The sequence below is a fragment of the Manacus vitellinus genome, unplaced genomic scaffold (assembly GCF_001715985.3).
Source record: "Manacus vitellinus isolate BGI_N305 unplaced genomic scaffold, ASM171598v3 scaffold_6_pilon, whole genome shotgun sequence".
NCBI lineage: Eukaryota > Metazoa > Chordata > Aves > Passeriformes > Pipridae > Manacus > Manacus vitellinus.
In genome coordinates this window covers 39,142,556-39,166,991 of record NW_021940750.1, presented here as the reverse complement: position 1 = coordinate 39,166,991, position 24,436 = coordinate 39,142,556, and the positions used below count along the sequence as shown (strand labels likewise).

The 24,436-nt window shown below is 47.8% G+C and overlaps 1 protein-coding gene across 1 annotated transcript in view; it reads right to left on the bottom strand.

The window, feature by feature from the left end:
• Window positions 1-5,044: 5,044 nt before the first annotated feature.
• ARMH4 (armadillo like helical domain containing 4) overlaps window positions 5,045-24,436 on the bottom strand; it is a 60,632-nt gene continuing 41,240 nt past the window's right edge. The window contains exons 6-8 of the mRNA XM_018082256.2: window positions 9,751-9,782; window positions 5,502-5,636; window positions 5,045-5,307 (exon numbers count right to left, since the gene is read on the bottom strand). Coding sequence (XP_017937745.2) covers window positions 5,239-5,307; window positions 5,502-5,636; window positions 9,751-9,782 — 236 coding nt within the window. The 3' untranslated portion in view covers window positions 5,045-5,238. The remainder of the gene's footprint in view (window positions 5,308-5,501; window positions 5,637-9,750; window positions 9,783-24,436) is intronic.

Sequence of the window (24,436 nt, the reverse complement as noted above, 5' to 3'; positions counted from 1 at the left end):
AGACCTGAGAGCCCCTTCCAGTGCCTAAGGGGACTCCAAAAGAATTGGAGAGGGACTTCAGATAAGGGCCTGGAGTGACAGAACTAGGGAGAATGGCTTCACCCTGACAGAGGGCAGGGTTAGATGGGATATTTGGGAGAAATTCTTGGCTGTGAGGGTGGTGAGCCACTGGCACAGGTTGCCCAGAGAAGCTGTGGATGCCCCATTCCTGGAAGTGTTCAAGGCCAGGTTGGATGGGGCTTGGAGCAACCTGGTCTAGTGGAAGGTGTCCCTGCCCATGGCAGGAGATTGGAAAAAGATTGCCCTTAAGATCCCTTCCAACCCAAACCATTCCATGACTCTGTGATTCTACAAATACTCACCTGCAATAAGGCAGCTTTTATGAAACATTTGCAGCACCTACAACTGACACTCAAAGCTCACCAGTGCTGTATCACTGGGGTCCTGAAAGGCTTGGGCACAGACCTTTTGTTCATGGGACAAAACAGAAAGAAAAATGTCCTGGTGTGCACAGAGAGACCTCTGGCCATGTGGAAAGTCAGTATTGGGGTTCATTCCTGCTACTGCAAAACACATCAAGGGACTTTGCCATAGGCTGTGATGAATAACACCCCAAACACCTACCTCCTGGTAAATCCTACCCAAAAAGTCCCAGGCTGAGGTTCCCCAGGGCTCCTATCACCCCTGCAAGCTCAGCCTGAGTCCCTGTCCAGGCCATGCAGTGTGGAGAAAGAAACACAACACTCAAGTCTTCCAAATGATCCCCTCACAGCTTTACCTGTGAGACAGTGAATGCCATGAACACAGACCAGGGAGACAAGGCGCTCAGAGTGAGCTATGATGGACAGCTTTTTATTTCCCAATGTTTTCATTTAACAAAGTGCTACATTCCATAGTTACAGTATGAGGAGTTGTTCCTGTCCAAAATAGAAAAAAAACCACGAGGAAGCATGAGGACTGCTAACATCACTCTATGGAAGCAGTGCAGTCCAGAGAAACCTCACCAGGGGGAACATCTGGCCTCAGAGACACCTTTAAAAATCAGCAGCTGTATAGAAGAGGTGCATTTCATCAGGGCAAGAGCTGCACACCAGGCTGGTTCCTCCTGTCAGAAACGGGGCTGGAGATGCTGTCGTGTGATGCCTTCAATAAATTCTGGCTTGTGCTATCAGGAAAATGCAAAACAGAGGTGAGTGACTTGTCCTGTGTCAGTCGAGGGATTATTCTATTGCTGCAGTGAAGTCGCCGTCGCAGCCGTGCCAGGGTCACCTCAGCACTCAGGGGCTTGCAGTTCACCCAGCACAGAGGATGAGGAGGATCCTTCTTGGTTGCTTTTCCTGTCCTGTCTCTCTCAAAAGAATCTGCTTGTTTGGTAAGCAGAGGTACAGATTAAATCAGCAGAGCATTAAGCCACTGGAGCTTCAGCTCCCACCTTAACCCCTCCTCCCCTCCCTCCTGCCATCTCTGTTCAAGGAAATGAATTAAACTCCAGGAGTTGTATAGAGAATAATTTTAAGAGCCCAATCCAAAGTCTCCTGGCCTTGGATGAGAAGGGAAGGAGCTGAATGATGCTTGTGCTTTCAGGACCTTCACAAACTGCACTGATGCCGGGGGCACTGCAGGAAACCCTGTCTGTGCTCCAAAGGCTCCCACAAGCTTCCCTGGGATCCAAGGCTGGATCTGACTGTCCAGCTTGCTTCCAGGTTAAGCTGAAGACATGGGAAGCCCGGTACCTGACCAAAACCAACTATTCAACAAATACCTCCACTTCAAATGGACATCAGCTGGGATCTCTGCACTGCTGAGCAGGTCAGAAATTTGGCCAACAGCAGTCAGCTCTCAGTCAAGGCTCCTTGGTTGGTGTTCAGAGTCAGAGACAGGCCTGGCAGTGAGGATGGAACACAAGCAAAACACGTCTAGTTACTAACTCTGTCTTCAGCAGAGACTAGAGAGGCCACACTGAACTGTGCATGCAGCTGGATCTGATCTCCCTTTTGGCTACCACTCTCCTGCTTGCCCAGGCTGTCCCACATACCTTCCATACATCCACTTACAACTATTTGTCAGCCCCACTCGTGGCACTGCTGATTTCCAGCATCCCACCCAGCCTTGCCATGTCCTCTCTGAGGGAAGCCTGGTTCTGAGGACACCAGGGCACCCAGCTGGTGCAGCAAAACCCCACCTTTGTCATTCTGACTGACAGCCTTGCCTTTAACTCCTTAAGCTCATTATATTGGGGCGGGAGAAGAAAAGACAGGGAGACTGATTGCCGCTGCAGAAAGCCAGTGTTTCCCAAGCTGTGGATTTGTTAGCACAACCAGAGGCCATGGCACCTCCCCACCCGCCTTCCCAATCCATCAAATTGACAAGTCATCCATAAAGATCCTCCTGTGCTGCCAGAGCTGGGGTATTTAAACCAGCAGCCTGCAGCTTTGCTCAGCCATCCCTCCTCCTTCTCCTGACAGGCCCAGCAGCTCTGCATCTTACTGGGTACTTAACACAACTTATGCTCCAAGACAGGCCCCCTCTTGCAGAGGCCAAGGCCCTTTATCACTGCTGATTCCCCGTGCCTTCCAAGCTGGACCAGGGTAAAGCACTTCAAGAACACCTCAGGCAGCTGCCTGAGTCTCATTTCCAGCCTGCCTGGCACTGTTCCTGAAAAACAAGCCTTTCTGAAGATGATCTCCAGCAACCTGGAAGGGAGAAGTCATTTCACTTTGCAAACCCCATCATACCTTGCCAGGAATAAATCACCAAAAGCCCAAAGGACAACATTTCCTGATTTCCAATGTTGCAAGACAGTCAGCAATGCTCACCTGGACTGTTAACACTTCCTGAGCACCTCCAAGAGACTTAGGAATGAGAAGGAAATAGGGACAGATTAGTCTGGAAGGAAAACTTCATCTTAACTTGGGGTGATCGCTTATTATGGGAGAAAGAGGCTTTAATTTTGGGTAGGGGCACCTGGACTTGGTGGATTGCCCCTCAGTGCCTGTTAAAGATGTGGGGCTGATTTTAGCAGGGCAAGATTCTCCTCATTAAAGTTTCAGGAACAAGAAGGGAGAGATGTACTGTGACATTTCCCTGTCTGGGAAAGCCTGACCTAGAGGGACCAGGGTATGAAGCCCTTCCCCAACATGTTGATGGACCAGTCTCCCCAACCTGCTTCCCATAAACTTGGTGGGATGAATGTGTGAGGGACCACACACCTGTTTGAGTGGAAGACTTGCATTAGCAGCATTTTGAAACCAGGTTGTCCCACCTGTCCTTCTCCAGATGGGAGATGACTCAGTAGGTGTAGAGGTAAGGCTCACAGGAAAGTACCTGGCCTCTGAAGAGCACAGATTGTTCAGAGCTGAACATCACATCTGGTGACTTAATGTCCAGAGGAGGTTCTGACCTCCTCAAAGAGACCTCAGCCTGAGGAGGGGCTTCTGAATGTCCTCTCTGCCTTGCAATCCCACTCACACTCCCACAAGGCATTTGCTTCCCATCATCAACATCCTTTTACCATCTTTCCACCTTCACAAGGAATGACATCCTGCACCTGCCCCTCCTCAAACTCTCCTCCCTCCACTTCTTCAAAGGCTCAGTGGGATTTAACCTCACAGATGTGTGGTCTGCCCTTATTTCTCTGATCAGGTCTCCTCTGGTAACAATTGCTGTTCCTTGCATGAAGGATGATTCCCTACAAGTGATTCCCACCTTGGAAACATGGATGCTTTGCACAAAATGTCAGACTGAAGTAATTCCATAACCAGAAGCAGAGATGAAGTAATGCAGCCCCTTTTCTGGCTATTTTTACAGCGCTTTTGGGCAAAGCAACATCAGCCTCCCCTGTCTGGTGCCTGTGACATCTCAGGCACTGGCTGTGTCTCCTCCTGTAACCCAGGGCTAACCCAGGCAGCACAGCAGCTTGCCCTCACTCTGTGCCACCCTTGGCTTCACCACCACAACCCCTGAATCCACCCGTCCTACAGCTCCACCTTCCCCTCTCCCCTGTGGCCAAAGGTTCCCAGTGTGGCCATTTCACATCCCCACAGCAAACACCTCTCCAGCTGTGGCTGCTTTCCCACTCTTAGCCATGAATCCCTCAATACTGACAGTCGCCTGCTCCACAACCTTGAGTGCCTTTCTGTACTCTGTGGTCTGGAGACCAGTTGCCCAGAGCAGACGTGGCTTCTCCATCCCTGGAAGTGTTCCAGGCCAGGCTGGACAGGGCTTGGAGCAACCTGGTCTAGTGGAAGGTGTCCCAGCCCATGGTAGGGGGGTGGAATGAGATGGTCTTGAAGGTCCCTTCCAACCCAAACCGTTCTGTGATTCAAGACAAGACCCATCCAAACCCCCCAAAGGTGCTGCTGTTTGTGCAGCTTTCAGGGGCCGAAAATGCAATTTCCAGTGGGACAGATGCTCCACTTTCATCTCTACGGGAAAGCAGCCTTGGAAAGAGATGAACCACTAACTAGTGTCCTTCAAACAGGAGGCAGGAGCTGAGGAAGCCTCTGATCTGCCTGTTCTCTGACCTACACTGACCAAGAGCTGAGAGATCCATGCAAGACCACCCGTCAGTAGGCGAGCGCTGGTATTTATTGTGCTGTAACAGACAGTGCTGGTTGAAAATGGACAGGATTTTTGTGGTGAAATCAAGTGCTGAGGCCATTCCTGTGTGTCTCCAAGCAGTGTGGAGAAGAGCTGAAGGGAGAGAGCAGGGGTGAGAGGCGGGCACCCAAGTGCAGAAATGTGCTTCAAACTGAACCAAGAACACTGTACGTGGGCACTTCTCAGGTGGCCAGGGACACAGTTCAGGTGTACAACTCATTAATTAAGCAGAGCAGCTAATCTTAGCACTAATGAACTCTAGCTCAGGTAATGTAACACTTAAAATTAATTGGACAGCAGTCATTCACAGTAAAGATTTCCATTCCCGGGTTAGGTGAGAGCTATTGTTATGATTAGATTACTGCCAGCCAGGACCAAAACAGTACACCAGGGTGATAGGAAAATAATCATCCATATGGATCAGCTCCAGCTGCAACAAGAAATGTGAAATCTCCACTATTGTATCAAACAAACATCACTGGGCGGGACACGAAGAGCGTAGCATGCCTTGGCCAGGGCACTGAGCCCTGCTGGGGCCCTGGGGTGGTGGAGAGAGCAGGGATGCAGCACAGAGTCACTTGTTCTTCTTCTCCCTCTCCCTCCCTCCTCGGAAAAGTCACAAGGGCACCGCAGTCCGGGTCAAAATTCATCTTCGGAGCTGTCAGCCAAGAGCATGACTCGGTCCTGCATGCTGTTGAACTCCCTCTGCTGGGGGGGGAAAAAGAGACATGAAAGAGCTCCACGTGCAAAAAGGAGATTGGATAAAAGGCATTTGGATCCCCCCACCCCTTAACCAAGACATCCAGGGCACTTCAGCCATACCCAGGCTGCGCTCGCTTTACAGCCCAAAGGGTTGATGGGAGAATGGGTGGGATTGGGGTCTTTCTTTGCAGGTTCAGTACCTTTCTTTTATGTCTCTTGGAGCCATTTCTCCTTCGGCGGTTCATGATCTTGATGCTGTAGAGCGCTCCCAGGATAAACAGGGCTCCTGCTATTCCCACTCCCACGGGAACCAGCATCCCCGACATGTACCCTGCCTAAGTGGGAAAGAGAAGAAGAGCAGCACTCACAAGACCATCCTTTCAGAGTCAGTTTTCACCAGTTCTAGGGCTGAAACGTATCCCTGTGGTGCTTTCCTCAAAGTTTATTGGATTTGAGTCCCTACCACCTGCCTGCACAGGATGAACTCTGGTTCCAGGGGCTAAGCAAGCTCCAACCAGCCCCCACTCCAGGACCAAGCTGTCAAACCACCACAGCTCCCTCACCATCAGCTTTTTCTAACAGGTATGTGCTGTTGATAGTTGAGAACCTGCAGTGCCTGCCCAGATTTAGGAGAAGGAACAATCTGGGTGAAGTGTCTGTCAATATGGGTATTAAGTGTGAAGGAAAACCTCAACCATCAAGGCCAGGCAATCTCAAGTCACACCAAAGATCTGTGACCACCCAAACAGCCTGACCAGATGCTGTGTAAAGTAGGCTGAGTGCTGCTCTGAGCTCCCCAGGTACCACCACCACAAATAAAGGCACAGGTGTATCATGGAATGGTTTGGGTTCGAAGAGATCTTAAAAATCATCTCGTTCCAACCCCCGTGCTGTGGGCAGGGACACCCTGCCCTCTCTGTGCCCAGCCCAGCCTGGGTCTCCTCTGCTTTGTACTCAAAATCCTTGAGCTAAACACTTTTTCTTTGCATGGGAAGGGGTGACTTGCATGAGAACAGGATGATGACATAGAGGGAGGGCACACAGACCTTCAGCTGGCCCTAAGGGAAGCACAGCAAAAGTAAATCAGCTCTAATTCCATTGCTGTGATCCATATGTTTGCATAGCCCGTTTAAAAAAACATATAGGTAGCAAGACTAATTTAAAAATTACACATCTAAGCATTTAAAATCCTTGAGAAAATATTCCCCAGTCCTTGTTATTTCATATTTTACTGCTTCAAATGAAAATGAACATAAGTTCCAAGGTGACAGACTGCTCCAGAATCCTCACCTAATTCAGGCTGGGGGGCCCAGTGTTGCAAGGGAGGCAGGTACAGTGTGGCCCCCCTCCCTCAGGAGTTCTGCCTTTCTTCACACTGCAGCAGCAGAGTCCTCTGCTGTGCCACTACAGCTTCACCATGTCCACCCCCAAAACAGATTTTACACCTGCCAAGGGACAGATGCACCAATCCTGAGGACCATCAGCCAGCTCTTAGAGAGCCTCAGCCCATTGCTTACAACCACTCATCTTCATCTGCACTCCCAAACTGCAACACAGAGCCACAACACACACACCAGAATCACTTTTCTTCCATAATTCACAGAGTGGGAGGGGGGAAAAAAAAAAAAAAGAAAGCTAGTCAGGTGCACTGCCCTGCCTTTGTATCCTTACCTGGAGAATGAAAATAACTGCTTTCATCTAGGGCAGACACAATGCTAACAAGGGCTGGGTTGCTCTCCCAAACCCCTCCAGATCCTACTCAGTGCTTTAAATAGTAACACCTTTGTGTGTGGATCCCAAGGCTTGAGGGATCTTCAGCTGCATCCTGCAGATTCCCTGAACACCCTCCCAGAAAACCCATCCCCCTTCAGCACAGCTGCTGGGAGGGGGCTGCATCCCTGCACCCAGCTCCTGAAAAAAGGAGGTTAGTGAGAACACAGCTAAAAAGGCTCTATCTCTGCGAGGCAATTAAGGTGCCTTAATTGGGTGACCTAATTAGTGCAGAGTGGGGTTTTCTATTTCTGGAACTTTGCTGCTGGCACAGGCAGCAACTGGAAATGGCTTTTAGCTGCTGCCCAGTTGAGTTTCCACCTAGAAATCACTGCTTTTAATACAACAAACTCCTCAGCCTGTCTGTGAGCCTTTATCACACCTGACCAGCCCATGGCCTTTTACAGGTTTCCCTCAAAACCCAGATCAATGTTCTATATCCCAAAAGCCTGTGATGTGATGCAGACCCAGCTCTTCTGTGCTGTTCAGCCCAACTCCTGAGGGCTTCTGCACTTGCTTGATAGAAAACCCCATTTTACAGGCAGCTCCAAAGCCATGTTTTTGACCCTTTCCCATGGGGAAGATGTGGCTTCTTTAGGGATGCTTTTAATACACTCAGTCCATGACCGTGATCTTCCTGAGCTTTGAGATAACAGCAAGAAAACTTCAGAGGAACCTCATGTCCATTATCCACCACACCAAATGCAACATTTGCACAGTGTTTGCAGGAGACCAGGCATAAATCTGTCCCTGCCCCCTGCTCCTGGTCCCATGCTCCCCACACCCTTTCCTCTCCCATGGAGAGGGACACACAAGGATGTATCTCTCAGGGGTGGGGCCATCTTGTGCCGGGATCCTCTTCTGGATGGAGGGATTGTAAAACAGAGGAAAAGGGCAAATGAGTAGGGCACATATGACTGGTGCTGATAAACTCAACAAGGAAGAGGAGGGAATGGGGTGAACAGGTTTGTTTGCTACACCAGCATTTGGTTGGGGGTGGGGAAGTGCTTTTTGTTGGGCTCTTCTAAGGGAAAATGTGAGGCAGGTGACAGATCTGCCTCCACGTGTCTGCTGTTCCCCAAAGGAGGGAGATGGCTCAGGGCCAAATCTCTCTTTTAAGTAGACACCAGTGCATCCTCAGTTACACCAGTGCTTGTGCTGGGCACTTCCAGGCAGTCCAGAATCTACCTGCAAGAGGCTGGAACATGGAACAAGCACCCCCTCTGCAATGGGGAAGGACAGAGGAGGCCAAGGTGCCAAGGGGAAAGAAGTGAAAGCTACACTTCAGTGAGAACACACTGATGTCCCCAGGCTCGTGTGTGCCACGTGTTGGCATGAGCAGTTGGCATGAGCAGGTGCCCTGTGCATGCTGCATTCACTCCAGGCACCCAGCCAGCCCTGGTGTCTGCTCTTTACCTTCACTGGGAAAACCATTCTCTGTCCTTTCAGCGTCCGCTCGGGCTGAATCCCAGGCCAAAGAGCTCTGCCATGAGCAGAGCTCGTACTAGACATTCCTCCTTCCTGGTGTGGGCAGAAAAGCAACTCAAAAAAGGCTGGGCAGGAACCCACCTTAAACCCTTCCACTCCCCTGTCCTGGAAAATTGATACCCAGACCCTACCTCTCTGCTCTGACTTGGTGGTCAAGTGCTGCTGAAATTTGGTGAGGACCACGTGGGAAGGCTGGGCTCCTGGGGTGAGGAGGCTGCTTCAGCTCAGAGATGTATTTTCAGAGTTTCCTTGTGGTGGTTTTTTCATCCACTGACTCTGATCCTGTTCAGGAATTTCCCAGCCTTGTTGACTCACAAAATGTTCTTGCCTTAAAACAGTACTGCCACCTTCATTTCCAGCTTCACGGTTCTGCCACCAGCAACACGACATTTGGAAGGCTTCACAACCATTTCAAAATGTTAAGATTTGCTCCAGGGCAGCAGAGCCTAAAAAGCCATCACTGCCTGTGGCTCTTGATTCCAATGGATTACCCCCTGTGATGCCAGGGAGAAATGATCAGGGTCTGCTACCTTCTCAGTCTTCTTGTGTTTACTCTTTTCTCCTTCCAGGGATTTGCAGCTCTTCGTGCACGTGGAGGCAGGGAATGTTTTGTCCAAGAGGTGACATTGGCACACAGCCTCTCACCAGAGAGGAGCACCAAAAATCTCTTGATTTGGATTCAGAACCAAGCTTAGCACTTAAGAGAAAAGGTGTGGAGGTAAGTTCCTCACCCTGGGATCCCTGGAAACACTCCAGGTCAGGTTGGACAGGGTCCTGAGCAACCTGATTATGATCTAGTGGAAGATGTTCCTGCTCAGTGCAGGGGGGTTGGACTAGATGGCCTTTTAAAAGTCCCTTCAACCTCAAACTATTATGTGATTCTATGATAAGTTAAGGGGCACTAAGAAAGTAGCTCTGGTTGTCTGACAACAAGGTCATTTTCTGATGCAGAGAGATCAATCAAATACCCCTGTCCCTCCTTCTGCTCTTAGTTACTGCCCATCAGGGATGTCTTGTGGATTCACACCACCATATACCAGCTGCATCTGGTTCATTTGCCTTCCAGAGAAAATTTTAAGCCCTTTCTCAATTGTCTTTGTAGAGATAAAGAACTGCACTGACACAAGTTTATTTATTCCTGCAAGTAAACATGTTTTGCTTTGAAAGGAATTGAAACACTGAGCCTCCTACCTTATCTTTCAGCTTCTCCATCCAGCTTCTCACTGAAAAATAAGACAAAAAAGCTGTAATCATGTTACTTACATTAATTAGCAATGACTGATAACGATAATATTAAAATAGACAGTAATTAACTTGACAAGCTGATAAGACTTTACATTAGATTCCCTCTCATTCATGAGAAAGAGCAAATGCAGCTGAAAATCAACACGAGCAATTCTTCCAGTGAGTTGGCAGGCAAGCAGCTCACTTTTGCCTGAGCAATTCACATCTTCAGAGTGGTTAAAAAAGGAATATAAAAAACAGTATTTCAGGTTGTGGATTTTTACTTCTCATACAAGGACAAGAAGAAAACCTTACAGCACAGGTACCCCCTTCCACTGGCCTCCTCCACATAGATATTCTACCTTCTATTTGGTACAGCCTGTGATCATGGCTAAAAAAGTATTATTCCCTGTCTTTTATTCTCTTGCTTTTCTGGAAGAGCCACTGCCTGCTCTGGAAAGCCACCAGAGGGCTGGGGTAGCACTGGACGTGCTAAACTGGTAAACCAAATAAATTTACACTGCCAGCACAGTGACTTTCTTTTCCTAAGAGCTAATGTAAGTCTTGTGAAACATGATACCTGAGAATTAAAGTTCTGTGATGGCATGGACTTTGGGGTGAAATATCCAGCTGGTCTTAAAGAACATCAACACCACAGGGCACTGGATGTGTCTGAGGGCAAAACACCCACAGAGATCCACCAGGATTTTAACTAATTCCTGCTCGTAGGTAAGGAGCAAGTAAACAGTTAAATGTTGGGTTTTTTCCAGGGTTCACAAAGTGCATTTTAAGCCTGGTCAAGCATCCCCATTTCTCCAGGAGGACGAAGCTACAGGCACAAGGGGACTCTTGGATACACCAATGCCCTTCTGAGGGATATTTCTCCCAGGACACATTAAATTTCAAGTGTAACCCATCATTTATGGAGTGAGACCCTATCTCCAAGCCTGCTTTGTTATAGAAGGTGCTTTCAAAGCTTGCATTAGCAGTATTAGAGTCTGCACATGCACGTACACCACCCAGGGCATCCTTCAGAAGGGAGCCTTGCTGTGAGTGGGGAGGGGCCAGCAGTAAATGGTTATTCTGTGACTCAGACCACAAGTTCAAAATTATTTGAATACTCCCCTTTTAAGTGTTAGTAACATAACACTTCCAAAAAAAAGGATCTCAAATTACCTAGAGGTGAAAACATGTGAAACAGGCACAGGTGAACACACACAAACTCATGTCTGGCAAGGACCTGGGAAAAAAGATGAATTATCCAGGAGAGAGACACCCACAGCACTAGGAGAGGGCAAGAGGTCTACTTTTATCGACTCTTCCCACCATTAATCTTGCCCTGCATGGACTAAGCCATAGTAAACTCAGTTTGTGGAGGTGCCATCACCATCCTGCATGCCTTGAAGTCACTCCCAGTGGAACACTAGAGAGGAAGGGAATTCATGGTTCCCCTGGGCCAGGTTTCTCAGCTGGGTTTCCAGATGTGACACTGCCAGGAGGGGTGGTGACAGTGGCTCAGTCACACAGTAACAACCACAGGGCTTTGGACTGATGTCCCCTGTGCACGCCCAGACAGCTACACAGGTACCCTCAGTGTGTGCCCACCACTGATGAAAGCCACTGTGCTGCTCAGTTGGCCCAAACTCAAGCTGAGCACAAAGCCTGTTTTTGTGTCTCTCACAGCAATTATATGGGATCAGTGATCTCCTCAACAGCCGACCCACTTTCTTGCAGCTGAACAACGGTGCTCTAAAGCAGCAATTAACTCTGCAGTGTTTCTGCCAAGGCAGAGGCAGGGGCTGATCTAATAATATTCTATTACCTACTTCCAGCAAACACAAGCTCTGGCTTCGTTCCCCTCTGCTCCACAAAACAACGGCAGCGCGTCCGCTGGGACCCACAAGCTCCACAGTACAAATCTTTGTTTGCTATCATATAATTGCTCATTATTAAAACCAGCCTCGTTTTCAGCCATGCAGAGCACATGTCAGATGCCTCTGGGAATCAACCCAGGCCACAGGAAAAACAACCCAAGGTGATTTCTGCCAGACTGGATGGCTATCCAAGGGATGCTCTAAAGCAGTCACAGGCTGGCTGGCTGGGTCACAGCCTCTGACCTCTGCTTGAGGAAAACAATGGCCCCAAGTTCATGAGATTAAGGCAGCAGGAGGTCAAAAACCCTTGAATGTCCTGGCAGAACTGCACTGATGTGTGGCAGCAGTGGATTCACCTCTCCTGGGAAGGAGCAGAGAGTGCAGAGCCGTCACAACCAAGGTGCTGCAGCCTGTCAGGCTGGGGCCAGGACAAGTCAGGGAGCTCTGGATTACCATGAATTACAAACACTTTTCATGTCACTAACGCACAAAACTCTTTTAGCACCTTTGAGGAAATGACAAGTCACTGTGTCATCAAAACCAAGCACTTATTGCAACAATTCCTTACCCATCTGGAGACACTGTGGGGTGTGGGTAGGATATTTCAGGTTAGATTTGATATTTATGCTAAGCAGCTACCATCAATTAACTCTGGGCTTCAGGCTCTAATTAGGCATTATTATCCATGATTAATATTCTGAACTTGGTCTTGGAAGAGGAACATTGTGGTTGGCACCTCCTCATGAACACACAGCGCTCTCCAAGAACACCGGGTGACTTTCCAGCGAGGCCAAGCAAACAATTAGTAAGAGATACTCTAGTCCATGTATTTTTCATCATCCCCTTTTTTCTCCTTCCCTGATCACCAATGTCCTGAAGATATTACAACAATCTCTGGGTGTGAATTACCAACAGGTGTCTGCAGTGCTGGCTCATTTTCCATGGCATTTTAAGGATGGTGAACTGTCCAAACTCTGCCTCGGTTTCATGGGGAGCTAAGCAAGATCAGTGTGGAGCACTTCTGCAAATTACATACATAATCTGACATTTCCTCAGTGATTTATAATATAATGTCTGCATCTTTGCAAATTAATTTTAAATAGCATATAGCTGAAGATTAATCTGGTCAGGAGCGCAGAGGAGGAGCACAGTTGTCTGACAGTGGTGTCAGAGCAGCTCAGGATGAATTGAGACACTCACAATGTGCTATTTTTAGTCATTTTTACCCAGCTTTCCCCTTCAAAATGTGCAGCCAGCTATTAAGATGCTATAGTGCCAACTAAAGGAGTGTAAGCAGCAGCCTGTGGTGCCTGTCTGGCCCTTCCTTGGAGGTACCTGGTCTAAGGGGACAGTCAAAAACCCCCACAAGCAAAACCATTCTGAAAGTTCAGGTTGTGGCAGGTGCAGGCTGGAGAGGGACAGTAGGTGACACTGGGCTTCAAGGAATGGGGCAGCCACAGCTCCTCTGGGCAACCTGTGCCAGGGCCTCACCACTCTCACAGACAAGAATTTCTTCCTCATATCCCATCTAACCCTGCCCTCTGGCAGTGGGAAGCCATTCCCCCTTGTTCTGTCCCTCCAGACCCTTGTCCCAAGTCCCCCTCCAGTTCTCTTGGAGCCCCTTTAGTCACTGGAAGGGGCTCTGAGGTCTCCCTGGAGCCTTCTCTTCTCCAGACTGAACACCCCCAGCTCTCCCAGCCTGTCTCCAGAGCAGAGGGGCTCCAGCCCTTCAAGCATCTTCGTGGCCTCCTCTGGACTCACTCCAGCAGGTCCATATCCTTCATAAGTTAGGCCATCACTCCTGATCTCATTTCTTGTTGCTGTTCCATGGACTGCCCATCTTCAAATCAGTTCTTTTTCATTAGTCAGGTCTCCTGTGTCCCCCTTTGCTCTGGAAGCTGCAGGGCACTGGGTGCCAGAGCCTGGCTCTGCCTTTCCATCTGACTATAATACACCATCACATCTCTTGCCAAAGGCTTTTCCCTGCTTCCCTCACCATCACCCCCCCAGAATCAGGAGCATAAGACTCCCAGGCCTCTTGCTTTGCCAACTTTTAGTAATCCTAATTGCCTAATTATCCACTCCAATGCAATGATAAAGCTGCTTAATAATTCTGTTCGCTTCTCATTCATTCTCTCCCTTTCCCAGATAAGAAAATGCAAAGACTTCTGGTACAGATTTCAATCAATAATTCATGCCCTCCTGCCATCAGTTCTGTCTCCCCCTTCCCCTCTTGGATGCCCTGCTGCTTTATCTTGTCACTTTGGTTTCATCTTATCAGCTTGTTTTAATCATATTCTCTTTTTTTAATCATCAGTTAAAACAATTCTGTTTTTCCGTGGCACGTTATCCCTCATCCCTGCACACCTCCCTTTATTTTCAAATCCAGTGTTTACCTCTTCATTCCAGAACTACTGATGAAGGTTCATCCATCACCTTCTCTTCTAATAATTCCCTGCTGTGACCACCAGATCAGTGGTGAAAATGCAGCACCCAGGATCCTACACGCTCTCCCAAGGGCAGGGAAAAGGACTGAAGGATGGTTTTAAGGTTTAGAACTGACTTGGAGCTCGGGTAACCTGCCCCAACCATCACACCTGCAATTCCTTAACTGTAATAGGCTGAGAGGGCTGCACCAAACTTCACTCTGGGAGATCAGAAACTATCAGTCACGCTCAAAGGATGAAAAGATTTTGATCTAAGAGATACTATTAATTGCTTTCACATCTGCCTGAGATCAGAGACATCCCTGTCTCAGGAGCCAGAGAAGCTGTTTAAGGACAAGGTCCCCACTGCAGCAGATGACAGTTCCCAATGCAAGTGGCCTGTGCACCAGACAGACCCAGGAGGCCAAGGTGGATGGAGCCAAGAGGCAAAGACAGCAGCCCTTCCTGAGCACTGGCAGTGCCTGCTCTGGATGCTGGGCTTGCTCTGCCTTCCTCCAGCCAGGACAAGGCCTTCATCCCACCCACGAAGTGTTGTAAGGCAACAAAAGGCCAGCTTGGTCTATCTGCAAGAGTGTGGAAATTGTAAATCCAGAGTGAGGAGGCTTTTTTTGCAGGCACAGTGAAAGGTAAGTGCATCCTGCAGCTGATGCAGCTCAGCACAGATTTGTCATTGCCTTCTTCCCTAAGACAAATCCATTCCACTCTTCCATTCCTTCCTGATACCCTGCTCTTCCCATTCCCCAGCATGGAATGGCTGGGCTTTGGTGTTGCATCTCATTGGGGCCAACAACTACATTCCTCATTCATAAAAGCCCAGAATGGTTTGGGTTGGGAGGGACCTTAAATCACCTCATTCTACCCCCTGCCATGGGCAGGGACACCTTCCACTAGCCCAGGTTGCTCCAAGCCCCATCCAAGCCCCTTGGACACTTCCAGGGATGGGGCATCCACAGCTTCTCTAAGCAACCTGTGCCAGGGCCTCCCCACCCTCACAGCCAACAATTTCTTCCTAATATCTAACCCAAACCTACGCTCTTTCAGCAAAGGAAAGCTGGTTAAAGTGTAAAAAAATAAAGATCAATTACTTTCAATCAGGCTGTATACAGCAAGAAACCTGCCCTGTTCCATTACAGATTTCATCCCTTTCTCTTGCAGGTGAGACTTTTTTCCCAAATGAGACTAGTGAGAACAACTTTGCAGAAATGCTTCGTGCTTCATCTGCTCAGCTCTGACAACTTAATGGCACAAGGCTGCAGCAGCTCCTCTCCCTTAAAAAACCCACAATTTTCAATTTACTTACTAGCACGAATAAATAATAAAGAAAACGGCATCTGGCTGGAAGGCAGCATATTTTTAATTCCAGAAGAAGAACTACCTGATAGGAATGCTGATGGATGAATTGCCTGCCATGCCCAACCCGAGGAGACTTGAACAGCCAGATAATCAAACAAATGTCAAACTGACAATTACCATTTATGTTTTCAGACAAGAATTTTGGTTGGCTGAACTTTGAATTGACAAAGTGAACTTTAACAGTTATCACAGAACTGTCTGGTCTCTGAACTGTACCAACTCCACCTTTTCCCTGTCCATCCAGCTGCAATCCAAGCCTGGCTCCACACCATCACCTGCCATGACCTGCCCAAATTTCTTGGGAGAGAAATGAAGATGGGGAGAGAACCTGCCATGCTCATCCAGACAGTAGAAACTAAAATGGGCTTCCCAACTCCTTTCTTGGCCTTATCAATCCTTTTGACACTGCCTGCCCCATGGGATTAGGTCTGGTTCCTCCTTTTCCTTTTTCCTTGTACTTTTTCAGCTGTTTTCCACTTTGATCTGAGCACCCACTTGCTGAGGCTGGCAAAGGCACTGCCCTTCTGCCTTGGCTTTCCTCTCTGAACTCAGTTCTTCTGTGGTGCCTTCAAAACACTTGTTGGCACAGATGAACTGTTTGGTTCTCTCTGAGGGACCCCAGACAGGCACAAGTTGCTAAAACAAAGCCAAGGGTACAAAACCTCTCAGTATCCTAGAAGTAAAAGGCATCAGGAGGATGTTGCTGTGAAACACCTGTCATAATTTGCTGGATGAGTAAACATTTACTGGATCAGACAGTGTCCAAAAGCTGTGTGCACTCTGGGAGAGGAAATGCAAACTTTGCTCGTGGAAATGGCAACACCTCTGCTGGAGCACACACGGGATCAGCTTCTCCATCACTCTGCCCTGGCACAGCTCCTGGAGCAACACATGAACTCACCAGCAAGGAGAATCCACCCTCCTTTAGCTAATGGGGTTTCCTGTGTGCTGAAAATGTTCATATTCACCAGCTTTCATGGAATCACAGAATGGTTTGGGTTAAAGGGACCTTAAAGACTATCTCGTTCCAACCTCTGCTCAGGGCATGGACACCTTCCACTATCCCAGGTTGCTCCAAACCCTGTCCAACCCAGCCTGGAACACTTCCAGGGATGGGGCAGCCACAGCTTCTCTGGGCAACTTGTGTCAGGGCCTCACCGCCCTCACAGCCAAGAATTCCTTCCCAAAATCCCCTCTAACCCTGCCCTCTGTCAGTGTGAAGCCACTCCCCCTTGTCCTATTCCTCCAGGTCCTCATCCAAAATCCCCCTCCAGCTCTCCTGGAGCCCCTTTAGGTACTGGAAGAGGGTCTAAGGTCTCCCTGGAGCTATTTTATCCAAGTCATATCCTGCTGAAGATGCACAATCTTTCTTTACTCACCAGCTTTGACTTTGCAGCTTTAATAACCTTTTCAAGGTAGCTTTTGTGTGCTGTTTATTTACACATCACTGTCCAAATATAACTGCATAGAAGCAGCAGTTGAAGAGCCACATGTCCTATGAAACGAAGCCTTCCCAGGCTTTTTCAGGGCACTAACACATCTCTCCCAGAGTTTGTGCTAATCCCTGCACTCTTAATTCTTCTAAAATTTTGCTGTACAATTATTTTTTTCTCAGAGCTCTCCAGTAATAAATTTATTAATGGTTTATTTTTGCCCTTGATTCATCCACTGGAGTAGGTGAACTTCTTTAGCTGAAGTATTCTTAAAAAGCCTCGTGCAAGCACCATGGCAAAATCTTGGTCCAAACAGTTAAAATTCAGTTAAGTTATCAGGAACTAGAACACAACAGAATATAAATCCAACAAGTCGAATGATTGCATGCCATGTGCAGATTTAAATGCAGTGTCCCTACATTAAGCCAATGTTTTAGCCTTTCTGGCACCAAGTCCCCCTGAAATCACTGCTGGTTTTGCCTGAGAGACGAGTGCAGGCTTTGGCCCCGAGTATTTGTAGTAAAAAAAGGTACAAAATGGAAATTGGTCCCTTGCTACCTTTTAATGCCCATTTTTCACCAAGATTATTTTCCACTCCACAACCCAGCACCCTTCCCCATAGCCTGGCAAAGACAGATAGATTTCTGCAAATTAAAACCAAATGTCAAGATGATGAGAGGAGTGGAAAAGCTGGAGAGGCTGCAAATGGAGAGCACCTCACACATCCCTCTGCTCCAACAGCATCTCATTTCAACTGCAGGAAGGCAGCAAAATAATAGTGGCAGTTATGTGACTAAACACCTTTTAAATCTCCAGCTGAAGCCATGTGATATTCCCTTTTACTGAAAGAAGAGGGTATTTCTCATCCAGCCCTCTCTAAATGCGAACCACACAGACTTTCCTGTCCCCCTGACAGAGCCTGCAGCCTTATCTGCTTTAAAGGATCAGCAGATAAAACTGCAAAATTTCTTCCTATACTCCAGTTTATGTCTGATATTAATCAGGCTGGGGAAAGTTTCTTGGTGGTGCTTTTTTCCCCTTCCATAAAGAACAAAAGTAATTTTCAGAACCATTTTTTCCTGGGGACACTGGGTGAAGGATTTGCCTGCAGCAAGGAAGGCTGAAATAGGGATTTTTCCATTTTTGTATTTAAGGAAAAGGAAGTACTTTTCTTATTTCAAGTTTTGGGCTTTATTTCATCTGGCAAGACGCAGCGCTCCCCACGAAGTGACATAAAGATCAATAAAGTACTAAATGGTTGGAAAGGAAAATGATGGAGTTGACCTTTAAAGGAAAAAAACCAGATACTAGACTGTGTTTTCAGCAAACAATTATTCCAGTAATTAAACCACAAAGCCCTGAGCATCGATTAGATGCTAAAAATAAGATCTTATTATGACAGGGACTCATTTTCATGCAAATACTTGGCAACAGGAGCACTGTCCAGTGTTAGTCACAAAAAGAAAATGAACTTGCTTATGTTTGCTAACAAGAAAGGTCTGATCCCACACTCCTCCTGCATCCAGAACTGAACATTGATTCCCACTGTGATTCGATGCTCTTGTGATGAAACATCAAATGGGGACTCGAGGTCCCCAACACCAGTTCAATAGCCTTGCAATTGGCTTCTTGTACAACCATGGGCAAGTAAATTAATCTCTGCTACTCCATTTCCCATCCTTACCATGGGAATATTAAGGGTACAACAGATCATATCTAGCAGGTCTCTTCTGTTTCTGTTGCTTGTGTCAGAGCCTCTTCCTCCCTATTTTAACAGCCCCTACTGTAACACCCCCATCTGGATGTGATGTTCTGGGAGTTAATACAGCACAAATATTAAATCACAGTAAAAAGGGATTATTGGGAAACAAATGTTCTTTAGGACACCATTATTTTAAGCACTGAAGTACCCGGGATGCTCAGGAAACCCAAATATATTTTCCTTTCTCTACCCTTATTAGCATCTACCCAGACTGTATTACCTATTCCTGAAGATAAAACATCCAGAAAAGTCTTTAATGAACATTTGCAAAGAGAAACAAACTCTTAAGTAATTACAGGACCAAAGAGGGAAGAATTCTGCTGCTCCGAGCACGTATTTGAGACAGAACTTGAACCTGACCTTACTCCTTCTCCAGGAAGGAATATAAGATTTAGGACAACAAACCAAAGTCACCCTTTCCCTACGTAGGGGTTGGACTGGATGACCTTGAAAAGGTCCCTTCCAACTCAAATTATTTTATGATTCTGTGGTAAACCTCCATTAACTTCAGCAGAGTTGAACCATCCCACCAGGATGTGCCCTATCCAGGTTTGCTGTCACATTATTCACCTGTAAAGTCCACTGATACCTCAGGAAGTTAGAGAAAATCATGCATGCTCCCAGGAGAAGCTTGATTCCAGGGAAGAGGTGATACCCACCTGCTACTCATCGACCTGTCCCTGCCTGGAGTTCACACCCAACGCTGATGAAGAGAATGTGAAAAGATGTTCTTACATTTAATTCACCCAAGGCCTTACCCACTGTGCACTAAGGTCAGTGTGAACCTGACCAAACTAAATATTAAGCCCCAAGTGGTCAATACCCATCTCCACTTATGGTAAAATTCACAGTTGTGAAGTCTGAAAATCTGTGGAACAAAACATCCTTATCCAGCCAGGGAAGAAGGAAGAAAAATGAAATAGTTTCATCAGGCAGGTGAAGAAAGTGATTTCCATAGAATCACAGGATGGTTTGGGGTGGAAAAGACCCTAAAGACCATCTCATTCCCCCCCCCTGCCATGGCCAGAGACACCTTCCACTATCCCAGGTTGCTCCAAGCCCTGTCCAACCTGGCCTGGAACCCTTCCAGGGATGGGGCAGCCACAGCTTCTCTGGCAAACCTGTGCCAGGGCCTCCCCACCCTTACAGGCAAGAATTTCTTCCTAATATCCAATCTAAACCTGTCCCCCTTCTGTTTTCTCAGAACTATTCCCAACTATTTCTAATGTTCCAGGCAGACCTATGGGAATGGGCCCTAGGGAAACAACAAAGAAGTGACAGGGAATGAGCAAAGGGCAAAGCAAACCACTGAGGAGCCAACATGGACATAGCAGGATCTTAGGAGTTGTACAGTGATTTTACAGCGTGTTTACACTTCCAGTGATTTATTCCTGCTGTCTACAAATGGCCTGTGTCAGTGGCAGATTTTATCCCCTAAGAAAACAGCAAAACTGCAGGAATTACAGCACTCCTCAGAGGGCAGGTCAGCAAGAAGGTCACAGGAGAGCTGGGTACCAGCAGACTGCTGATGAGACTCCGAGCTCCAGGAAATCCATGGCACAGAAATGCCTCATGCCTGGAAGCGAGGCAGACAGGGAGGTAATGACACACAGCACCAAGGCAGCGTGAATGATGCCTTGCACTCCCTGTAATGCATCCTGAATGAGCACTGCCATCCTAAATTTACAGCACAGGGAGTGGGGGAGGGCAGTGCCTGTGTACATCTCTTCAAATCATGTCAGACCAGGCTAAAGCAGAAGCCAAGTGACGGGATCTGATGCATCAGGAAGTGTTACTACAGCACTGACTGAAATGAAATATAAATCAGAGACATAATTCTTGTCATACCAGGCTGCTTGGTGCCTACAGGAACCAGAGTGACCACGGGCAATCCACAGGCACCAGGGTGGTGGATCCATTGCCAGCACAAATCAGCCCCTCCAGTGGGAATGTGCTCACTCCTGATGCTGGCAAGCACCACATGGGACTCTGGCAGCTGCCTTAAAATGATTTCCCAGGGGAAGGGGCTCAGGTTAAGGAATAGTTTGAGGTGATTTTGGAGTCACCTCCCAGGTGAAGGCTCTGTGCCTCATTGTACACTGTGCCCAACATCACAGCAGCCTGAACACCAGAGGAGCAGAGTGCCCGGGGTGGGATGAAAGCCAGCACTACAAGTCCCCTGTTTTTTGGACATTGTGCCACCTTGTAGCTCTTTTCTGACTGCCATCTCCATAGGACATTATGCTCTTTGGTCTGTTGTCACAATATGGCCTTCACACGGATGTGGGCTCATCCCATACAAGTGGTGTGGTGTCAGGTCAGATGCTGTGCAGCCTTCCCTGGTCACAAACCTCTGTCTTCTGACTTATAACCCCAGACCTTGGAAAATGTTCAAGGGAAAAGGCAGCTCCTGAGACAGCAGACAATTATCACAGGATCATAGAATCATAAATGAATCATGAATGAATCATGAATAACAGAATGGTTTGGCTTGGAAGAGACATTAAAGATCATCCAGTTCCAATCCCCTGCCATGTGCAAGGACACCTCCCACCAGACCAGGTTGCTCCAAGCCCCATCCAACCTGGCCTTGAACAGTTCCAGGGATGGGGCAGCCACAGCTTCTCTGGGTAACCTGTGCCAGGGCCTCACCACCCTCACAGTCAACAATTTTTTCCTAACATCTAAATCTCTTTCAGCTTAAAGCCATTCTCCCTTGTCCTGTCACTATCTTCCCATGCAAAAAGTCGTTCTCCCTCTTTTTTATAAGCCCCCTTCAAGTACTGGAAGGCTGCAATAAAGTCTCCCTGGAGCCTTCTCTTCTCCAGGCTGAACAACCCCAACTCTCTCAGCCTGTCTCCACAGCAGAGGTGCTCCATCCATTGCAACTAAATCAGTTCTGTCTCCCACCACCCTGATCCAAATCTTAGCACAAGACGAAGTGAGGAAGAAAAACCTGCAAAAGGGAGAAAACACTGTCAGTGACAGCACAGGGGTCTATGGGGACACGGTGCAAGGAGGGAAGAGGTCACTCTGATTGTCCCCAAGCACTTGTAAGGTGAGGTCCCACTATCAGGTGGCTCCCAGGTGCCAACACAACACCAAAGTGTAAAAAGGGTTCTCCTTTTCTCCTGCTCTCCTCCAGGCTGGGCTGGCCACAGGACAGGTCTCCTTGGTGGGCAAGTCCACTGAGGTGCTTAGGGATGTTCCCATCCAACATTAGGTGGATGTAAGGAAAGATCTGGCCCCAGAAAAGATGATAAGTCCTAAACACAGTCTTTCTAGACTCATTTCTGAGACAAGCTGAAATTCTTCTGGCACTGCTAATGCATGCTTATACCAATATAAGCTCAGATATACCAATATAAGCTGAGCAGAAATCACTGCATCATTTGAATGGCAGTGATTTAATCCCATCTCATACAAAGGAAACAGCAGAGACAAGCTCTATTTAACCAAGTCCCCCCTGCTTCACTACCATGGGCCATTCCCTCCTGATGATTTCATTACAGGAAACTGGAGCCTCAGAGCTGGGTGACAAGAGAGATTGTCTCTGTAGGAACACAACAGAGAAAACACTTTATTCTCTTTTGCTGTCACACACACATTGCAGCTCGTGCTGAGCTCTCAGGGATTCTTCCACAGAAATCTGTTCTCTGCCCCCCTCCTCCAGGAAGCAGCCCAGGACATCTCATGTTTGACTGGAAAGGCTGAAGTGGCTCCAAGCATGAGCTGCAGAAGCTGCTTGAGGATCTCAGCACATCCTGGCAGAAGTGCACTTAGTGCTCTCCTCCAGCTCCCTCTGTGCTCAGCCTCCCCAGATCCGGGTGGCTGGAGCTGTGGGAGGCAGGGATTGCTGCTCAGGGCAGGCACAGTGCTCAGATCCCTGTGGATGCTCTGGCAGTGCTGAGGGCTGTTTTAGATCCCTGTGGATGCTCTGGCAGTGCTTCTGGCTGTCTCAGATCCCTGTGGATGCCCTGACAGTGCTCATGCCTTGTCTCTCCTGCCATATTTCACAGCCTGCCTTGTGCAGGGAACAAGCCCAGGCTGGGATAATTGAAAGCAGTGCCCACTGATTTATTCCACTTCGAACACATTCCATGGCACCTCCCGGGCTCTGAGCCCAGGCTACGAAACGGAGGAACTCAGAGCACGAAAAGGAATGAAAAAGTGAAGACAAGTAAAGAGTTTTCCCCGTCTTGAGGGGTTCTAGGGAGGTGAATCACTGATTTGTAATATATCCTAAACAGGAAGCATCATAGTCTTCTACTCAGCACTGGGTCTATCTGTCTGTCCCCAAAGCTTGGCACATGCCTCTGGCCCAGACATTGCAAAGATATTTGTAAAGCACCATCACATTCCTGGTGTCCCAACATCTTCCACCTTCCCTAACAGGCGATGAAAAGCCACATATGGGACATGTCCCTAACAGATGTGCTCAGCCCTTCTCAGCTAGGATGAAAAACCAGAAACTCTCTTAAAAGGAAAAGCAAAAGTCTCTTGGCTCACTCAGCCACAGGAAAGGCTGAAAGAGAGTAGCAATGTATTCCATAAGTACATCCCACTGTGCAAGAACCAGGACAGGAGGAAGAGCCACAAAAAGGAAGTAGCTAAGCTAAACAATCCTGTTGTTCCAGGGACAAAGGGGCTACAGGCACCTGTGACTGGAAAACCAAAGGCTTCTCACGATCAGAGCAACAAGGTTCCTCTCATAACACAGACCAAACCTCAAAGCAGCTCTGAGCTGGAGCTTGCTGGAGGAAGAGGATGGTGAGGTACAGCTGCCCATCCCTGAGAAGCCACGTGTTCACCAGCATCTCAACTCAATGCACCAGGACCTTTCCTTCCTGCTTCTACTCATTAAAGCTCCTCCAGATCACCTTTTGCCACCCCATGAAGAGAATACCAGGCTGGGCTGCCCCTGTCATTGGATGGAGTAGGATAACAAGAAGGGACGTAGCTAAAACACAGGATCAGGAACTACCATGTCTATCAATGCAATAGAAGTCCACAATCTGGTGGAACTCACAAATATTACACTGCTTCACCCCAAAACAGCAGCTGTGGGCTTCCTACTGCACCAGGACTTTCCAGGCCTTGGAGGAGATACTCCTAGAAACCCAGGAACTCCTGATCACCTCCAATGGAAGTCAAACACAGCCTTGGTCAAGTTAATCTCAGCAATATGCCAGAGAATGGAACTTGGGGATCATCTCCCTAACTAGGATAACTAGGACAAACAAGGGAAACTTAGTGCCAAGCAAAAGGATGTCTCTGGCTGTCTTTTGTGTCGTGAGAGTGATGAAAAAATGCTGTCCAGAGGGATTCAGGCACCAGGAGCACTGCTGAGTGCTCTGGGAAGTTACTTCATGTCTGAGTCCTGGCTCCCCTAATGCAGAAGAGGGTTAATGAGATCACCTTCCTTTGAGAAGCATCTTGCACAAGACCTGTTCTGCACAGAGAGCTGGACATTGTGACTTGTAGATCCTTCCTGGGGCTGCATAACAAGGACAATTAATCAGTTCTTCTCTTTCTAAAGAAGCCGGTGCTTCGCCAGCCTTGGTAAATGATAATGTCTTGTTTGCCATAAATGTGGTAATTATAGCTAAAACTCTTCATTAACATGGAAATGACAAACAACAAATTAGAATCAAGCATCTACAATTAGGGTAAAAAGCCACAGCGATTTGTTATTCTTTGCAAGAAATCATTTTTCACATCATTTACTGTGAAGGAGGTCTCATTACGTGATGATATTTAGCTCTTCCACTACTTTTCAGCTTA